This window comes from Corticium candelabrum, chromosome 19 (genome assembly GCF_963422355.1).
Source record: "Corticium candelabrum chromosome 19, ooCorCand1.1, whole genome shotgun sequence".
Taxonomy (NCBI): Eukaryota; Metazoa; Porifera; class Homoscleromorpha; order Homosclerophorida; family Plakinidae; genus Corticium; species Corticium candelabrum.
In genome coordinates this window covers 5,147,048-5,154,547 of record NC_085103.1, presented here as the reverse complement: position 1 = coordinate 5,154,547, position 7,500 = coordinate 5,147,048, and the positions used below count along the sequence as shown (strand labels likewise).

Below are 7,500 nucleotides of genomic sequence, written 5' to 3'. Positions count from 1 at the left end.
CTGTCTGTCTGTCTCTCTGTGTGTGTATTTATGATTGACTGCTTAGGGTAAACTGAATGAGCATGCATTCAAGAAGGGCGACTACATTTTTCAAAATCATCACGTCATCGAATTAGTCACAAAGACGGCGAGAACGATCAGGCAGTTTAACAACCGAAGTTTACCCGTAACGGTTGCAAACAGGTATGCACGTCACACGTGACTTGTATACATGTATCGCGTGACTGGTCTTGCACGTGACTCTTACACGTGATTTTGAAATCTACCACGTGACTTTAAATTTTGCACGTGACTTTAAATCTTGCACGTGATTTTAAATTTTGCACGTGACTTTCAATCTTGCACGTGACTTTAAATTTTGCACGTGACTGTCAATCTTGCACGTGACTGCGCATGTCTTGAGACCACAACTAACACAATGACACAATATGTGTAGGTTGGAGGCCACCCTAGTGAGCAAGGTCGTTCAGATCGAATTTGGAGCATCTCGTCAGCCCCTCCCACGACCCATTTGCAGACGAAAGGGTCAACGACTCGAGGTCTCTGTGTGATTCTCTATATTTTTATGCTAATCTTCAGACGTTGGAAATCAGTGATATGCTCTAATTTTGATGTAATTAATTAGAAATGAGAGACCAAGTTAGACGACGATGACTCGGGTGTTTGTTTCTATTTTAGAAATTTTTTAGTTAGCGTTCAGGGTTTCGTTGCGTTGTAAATTGATTGTTACTATGTATGACGCTTATTATTATACTTCCGGTGTCGGTGTTTACACTTAATTAAATTAAAAATTAAAATAAATATTTGTATGTTAATTAATTGATTAATATCAATATGTGATGTAATTTTTTGCGGCACGTGTTGATGGTAAAATGAAAAGTACAGTCGTTTGTTATTGATGTTGTGGGTGGAGTCTTTCCGTGCATTCCGAATGGTAGACACACACACACACACACACACACACACACACACACACCACACACACACACACACACACACAGTGACACGAACACACAGTGACACACACACACACACACACACACACACACACACACACACACACACACACACACACACACACACACAACAGAAAGAAAGACACACAAACACACAGATAGACAGACACACACAAACACACACACACAGATGATTTGTACAAGTCAGTTTGCGTTATACACATGCGCCATGCATACACCAGTTAATGCGCCATGCGTATCCCTCGTTGATATCAGCCGCTTAAATTGTGTCGTCAAATCGTTTTGTTTCCAACGCGAGTCTCTCTAATCTGAACCCGGACACCTTCCTCCATCATCACTCTCATTCATTCGCGCCGCTTCCTCCCACGGCAGGTCCCAATCGGTACACAGCGCGGGAACGACATTTCAACGACGATTTCGATCGAAACGCGATCGCAGAGGGACAGAAAAGAATGACAGAAGCACAGTCAGCCTCCAAGTCTCGTCATCGGATCGCAGGCGGCGGCGTATCCCGCACGCCATCTTCAGTCAACAGAAGTGAGACTTTCAATCTTTTTCGCTTTCTCCTCACTCTCTACGACGCCCTACTCCGCCTGTCGTCCCAGTGTTGTATTATCTTGACACTCAACACGTGTCTCATATCCTAGGTGGCGCCGTCGACGAGTCAGACTTCGAAAAAATGTTTGCTGAAACACCTCACGTGACCGTAAGTACAACGTGAATGAAATCGCTCAAAAAATCGATGAAAATCGCATCGAAATCGATCGATTCGACGCGGATTGGAGAGACTCGTTATTACTCTATGTGTTTTACGCGTGTAGATTCACTCAGCGCGTCATCTCGAGGAGGACTTGGCGGAAATCGTGACGACACTCGAAAACGAGAAGGCACAATGGGAGATGCGAGTGGCGGCTGTAAGAAGGCACTAGCGCAACGTGCGTACGCTCATTATACAGCCACACTCTCTCTTTATCATATACAGTTGAAAAAGTTCCGAGGTCTGGTGAAGAACGGCGCGCAGGAGCACGACGAGTTTCCTCATTTATTGCGCGAAATGCAGGAGGCGTTCAGAAAGGCTGTACGACTTTTGTGACGCCTTGACGGCGTGTGCGTCTTGACGTGACGTCGATTGGTTTGTTTGTGATTAGGTCGTCGACTTGCGTTCGCAGGTGGTGCGAGAGGCTTGCGTCGCCATCAGGTTATGATGTGTTGGAATGCCCGTATGTTGTGGTCGGTAGTGATGTGTTGGAGTGCCCGTACGTTGTGTACTAGAATGCCCGTATGTTGTATGTTGAAATGCCCGTATGTTGTAATTGGTAGTGAAATGTTTATGTGTTGTGGTGGTGATGGTCGTTTGTCGTCGTCTTTTCTAGTTTTGCTGCCGTCTCGATGGGGTTGAAGTTTGATCAGTTTGCGGCGGCCGTGTTGACAGCCCTTTTCCAAGTGCTACCAAACAGTGCAAAAGTGGGTGTTTGGATGTGCTTTGTTGTCTGTCCCTCTCTCGCGGTTTGTTTGTATGTGTGTTTGTATTTTTGTGTGTGTGTTTGTATTTTGTTTGGTTGTGTCTGTCTGTCTGTCTATCTGTATGTCCATTTGTCTGTTTGTCTGTCTGTCCATTCGTCTGTTTGTCTGTCTGTCTGTCTGTGTTTTCTGTCCATTCGTCTGTTTGTCTGTCTGTGTGTGTGTCTATCCATCTGTCCATCCGTTTGTCTGTCTGTTTGTGTTTGTCTGTCCATTCGTCTGTTTGTCTGTCTATCCATCTGTCCATCCGTTTGTCTGTCTGTTTGTCTGTGTTTGTCTGTCCATCCGTCTGTTTGTCTGTCTGTTTGTCTGTCTATCCATATGTCCATCCGTTTGTCTGTCTGTTTGTCTGTCCATCCGTCTGTTGTCTGTCTGTCTGTCTATTTGTTTGTCTGGTTGTCTGTCTATTTGTCTGTCTGTCTGTCCGTCCGTGTCTGTTTGTTTGTCTGTTTGTCTGTGTGTTCATCCATCTGTTTGTCTGTCCATCCGTCTGTTTGTCTGTCTGTTTGTCTGTCTTTCTGCTCGTTTGGTTGTATATCATCGTATCTCTCTACCATCATCACATCCATTTCACCTACAACCCACTACTGTACATCTCTATTTCTCTTAGATTATTTCCAGCTCCGGTCACGTGTGCATTACCTTCATAGTAAAGGTAAAAACTCACCATCAGATGTTTGCATCATTTTGTACAACAATCATGTCTCTGACTCTTCACCACAGCATGTTCACTCACATATCCTTATTCCACTCTTTACTAACACAGTGACATCAAGATCTTCCGTCATTAGAAGGTTGACATGTTGGTGTTGTGTTTTGATGAGATGCTTAGGAGGATGTGTTGTAGACGTGGAGCTGAGTATATTAGTCAGTTGCTGAACACGTGGGAGGCGAAACATTGTGACAGGTAATGGATGGTTGGAAATAGAGGAATGCATTAGGAAGGATGGTGTTGCTCTGAGTAGGTTATTGTGTTAGAGGGATGCATCAGTCAGTGTGTGTGTGTGTGTGTGTGTGTGTGTGTGTGTGTGTGTGTGTGTGTGTGTGTGTGTGTGTGTGTCTGTCTGTCTGTCTGTCTGTCTGTCTGTCTGTCTGTCTGGCCTTGTGTGTGTGTGTGTGTGTGTGTGTGTGTGTGTGTGTGTGTGTGTGTGTGTGTGTGTGTGTGTGTGTCTATCCAGTGTTTGAAATTCGCAAAATTTTCTACTCACCAAAGTAAAAGCCTTGGAGTCCCAATGCATGTATAAATTAATATTATATTATACACTTTAGTAACTGGTACAATTAGAATAGAAATAAGTAAGTAAATTCATGTTGAAACTTGTAAAAATTACATTGTTTGTTTTGAGAAATTATATGATATGAAATAATATCACTAAAACTATGATAAATACACATTTCCCATTTTAATTAATTATTTATTAATTAACAAGCTAGCTATGTCTAAAAGTTAGTAGTGGTTGTGTAACAGAATCTGCTGTAATTACTAGACTATACTTATGTGTATTACTGATTGACTTTGTTTACAACAAAAAAACAAGTGCATTACATTTTATCCTTGTGCTTGTCATCATTCTTGATTCTTTTGTTGTAGATGATTTTTCTTACCATGAGGTGCAATATAAAGACGCCTCTTAAGTTTTCCCAATTTTGACCATATAGAAATTAATATAGAAATTAATAGCCTATGTAGGATCAAAGGTCTCTACATTAGAACTAACCATGGTGTTCACATTTCCATCATGATCTATTAGACTTACCTAACCTAACCATGCACAAAAGCTCTATACCACTGTTTTTATATAATTCATGTACACCTCCCATGTAAATGTTCATCTTAGATTCTTGAGCCATACTGTAAAATCCGTGCATGTGGACTGCAGTATACATGTAGCTGTGTGCAAGCCCTGCATGGTGTGCTCTTGACCCTAGATCCTAAGGAGTAGATTCAGACTACACTGAATTTGCCACTAACATTTACAACTCACTGCATATATTGTAAGCAACTAGTCTAGATGGTTTCTGAAAGGCGGCTTTATACCATGATCATGAAATTGCATTGGAAGAAACCTACAGGTGAATTTAAACAGACAGATGGGTAATAGCATTTAGGCCTAGATGACAAGAGTGTGGTACTGCAAGGACTCAGAAAACATCACTAGGTATGTCTGGTTTCATGAGAAGGTTTGCAGGTTTGCAGTCACATTCTTTGTGTACACAGAGAAGTGTAAATGAGATTTCAGTTTCAGCAGCTGTTTTAAGTAACTATCCTTTCCCACAATACAATCTAAATGGACAATGTAGATAAATATGATTACGATTCTGACAGCCAACATGTGCTTTCAATGCTTATGTAAACAATTAGCCCTACAGGATATGTAAACTCAACACCTCTTGACTATAATTCTGAACATGCCTGCCCGCTTCTCTGCTAGTCTCTGGCGAGTGGACAGCTACCTTCTACTCGCCAACATTGATTTGGACTCGCCATTGGCGAGTAGGCGAGTGGGAATTTCGAACACTGGTGTGTGTGTGTGTTTGTGTGTCTGTCTGTCTGTTTGTCTGTTTGCCATCTGTCTGTCTATCTGTTTGTGTGTCTGTCTGTCTATCTGTTTGTGTGTCTGTCTGTCTGTTTGTTCGCTGTCTGTCTGTGTATCTGTCTGTCTGTCTGTCTGTTTGTCTGCCGTCTGTCTGTCTATCTGTTTGTCTGTCTGTCTGTTTGTCCGCTGTCTGTCTGTCTATCTGTTTGTGTGTCTGTCTGTCTGTCTGTTTGTCTGCCGTCTGTCTGTGTATCTGTTTGTCTGTCTGTCTGTTTGTCCGCCGTCTGTCTGTCTATATGTTTGTCCGCTGTCTGTCTGTCTATCTGTCCATCTGTCTGTTAATCTGTTTGTCTGTCTGTCCATCTGTCTGTCTGTCTGTTTGTCTGTTTGCTTGTCTGTCTGTCTTTCTGTCCATCTGTTGTCTGTCTGTCTTTCTGTCCATCTGTCTGTCTGTCCATCTGTCTGTCTGTCCATCTGTCTGTCTGTCCTGTCTCAGTGTGTCTGCTCTAACCCACCAGTCACACTAACTACATCTCACACCATTCTTTCTCCAAGGCACCCACAAGAAATAGAATCCGCCATTAGCAAAGCAATAGTCGACAGCGATCCGGGTGCCAGAGCAGCAGCTCGCAAGTGAGTACCACAACTACCTCAACCATTTCACCAAACAATCATTGCCTTCCAATCTCAGTGCTTTCTGGAGTTACTCGGATCATTTCAAGAAGAGAGCTGACAAGCTGTTGAATACGTTGGACAGTGGCACTCAGAAATTGCTCCTTCAGAGTCGACCATTGAGCACGGCTGTCGTGTCGACGCCTTCCAGGTATTGTTGTGGCATGTTCTTTGTGTTGTTGCTGTTTTGTGAGTTTGTGTTGTTGTGTAGGAGGTCGGTTAAGAAGTCGGCGATGCCTGCCAAGTCGAGTAAACTGTTTCATGCGAGTGCGCCTGGTAGGATGAGAGTATGACTAACGTGTTGGTTCTCGGTGTGTGTGTGTCGTATGTCTGTCTGTCTATTTGTTTGTCCATCTGTCTGTCTTTCTGTTTGTCAGTCTGTCTGTTTGTTGTCTGTTTGTTTGTTTGTCTGTCTGTCTGTCTGTCCATCTGTCAAGTCCATTAGTTAATGATTTTGTTGTCTGCAAGTACTGATTTGTATTTAAGAAATCCTAGCATATGTACAAGTAGAATCTGTATGAGAATAGTTTTTCTGTCTGTCTGTTTGTCTGTCTGTTTGTCCATCTGTCTCTGTCTGTCTGTCAGTTTGTTTGTCTGTTTGTCTTTTGTCTGTCTTCCGTCTGTTTGTTTGTCCATCTGTCTGTCTGTCTGTCCATCCGTCTGTCTGTCTGTCCGTCCATCCGTCTGTCTGTCTGTCCGTCCGTCTGTTAGTCTGTCTATCTATCTGTCTGTCTGTCTGTCCATCTGTCTGTCTGTCTGTTTGTCCATCTGTCTGTCTGTTTGTCTGTGAAATGTAATCAGTAGGTCATTGACTTTCCGATATCTAAAGCTGTAAGTTACAGTGTAGTTCCAGGTGTATTCATTTCTGTTTGTGTAATTAGACTTGAGTGAGGATCTGGGCATTAAAGCTACTCCTAGTCGCCGAAAAGGCTTCACTAATCCAAGTTCTGCCACCGTGACTCGAATGACTTCAACTACTAGTGAGAGAAGAGGAGAGATGAACTCTGAGAGGCCATCGGGACTAAAAGTGGCAAACCATTCTAGCACATTGTCAGCACATAAGGATTCAGGTATAAACAGGGTTGGATGGTTTGGACACCTAGACTATTGTATTGGAGGGATGCATTTTGTAGTACATTTAGAATTTTATGTTTTTGTAGTGTCTTCCATTGGAACAAGTGAACAACCTTCTCCAACTTATCATTCCCCAACTCATCACTTATCACCTACCCATCCTAGAGCCGACGCTGACAGTACCTTATCTAATCATATAGAGTCATCTCCTTATCCTGTCTCCGACTCTGTCCATCAGTGGGTGACTACGACACGAGGCAGAACACCCAAGCATTCACACGGCAGGTGGGTGTCTTGCATTTATATGGTAAACAGCACAGTAGTTACATAATGTAGCAATGTTGGTCAGGACTATAATTGTATTGGAGGGATGCATCTCACAATACACTAGACTATTGTATTGGAGGGATGCATCTCACAATACACTAGACTATTGTATTGGAGGGCTGCATCTCACAATACATTAGACTATTGTATTGGAGGGATGCATCTCACAATACACTAGACTATTGTATTGGAGGGATGCATCTCACAATACACTAGACTATTGTATTGGAGGGATGCATCTCACAATACCCTAGACGATTGTATTGGAGGGATGCATCTCACAATACATTAGACTATTGTATTACAGGGATGCATCTCACAATACACTAGACTATTGTATTACAGGGATGCATCTCACAATACACTAGAATATTGTATTAGAGAGATGCATC

General features: G+C 42.7%; 2 protein-coding genes across 3 annotated transcripts in view; both read left to right on the top strand.

Moving 5' to 3' along the window:
• LOC134194470 (unconventional myosin-Ia-like) overlaps positions 1-753 on the top strand; it is a 15,555-nt gene extending 14,802 nt beyond the window's left edge. Inside the window, exons 31-32 of the mRNA XM_062663396.1 lie at positions 47-183; positions 437-753. Of these exons, the coding sequence (XP_062519380.1) occupies positions 47-183; positions 437-551 (252 nt within the window). The 3' untranslated portion in view covers positions 552-753. The remainder of the gene's footprint in view (positions 1-46; positions 184-436) is intronic.
• Positions 754-1,022: 269 nt separating this feature from the next.
• LOC134194469 (CLIP-associating protein 1-like) overlaps positions 1,023-7,500 on the top strand; it is a 19,803-nt gene continuing 13,325 nt past the window's right edge. The window contains exons 1-14 of one of the 2 annotated variants that reach the window (XM_062663395.1): positions 1,023-1,514; positions 1,625-1,683; positions 1,799-1,891; positions 1,960-2,055; positions 2,126-2,175; positions 2,351-2,441; positions 3,109-3,153; positions 3,222-3,292; positions 3,346-3,405; positions 5,591-5,668; positions 5,727-5,858; positions 5,919-5,983; positions 6,589-6,777; positions 6,868-7,066. In XM_062663395.1, coding sequence (XP_062519379.1) covers positions 1,430-1,514; positions 1,625-1,683; positions 1,799-1,891; positions 1,960-2,055; positions 2,126-2,175; positions 2,351-2,441; positions 3,109-3,153; positions 3,222-3,292; positions 3,346-3,405; positions 5,591-5,668; positions 5,727-5,858; positions 5,919-5,983; positions 6,589-6,777; positions 6,868-7,066 — 1,313 coding nt within the window. In that variant the 5' untranslated portion in view covers positions 1,023-1,429. The remainder of the gene's footprint in view (positions 1,515-1,624; positions 1,684-1,798; positions 1,892-1,959; positions 2,056-2,125; positions 2,176-2,350; positions 2,442-3,108; positions 3,154-3,221; positions 3,293-3,345; positions 3,406-5,590; positions 5,669-5,726; positions 5,859-5,918; positions 5,984-6,588; positions 6,778-6,867; positions 7,067-7,500) is intronic. The other variant, XM_062663394.1, reaches the window with a different exon arrangement.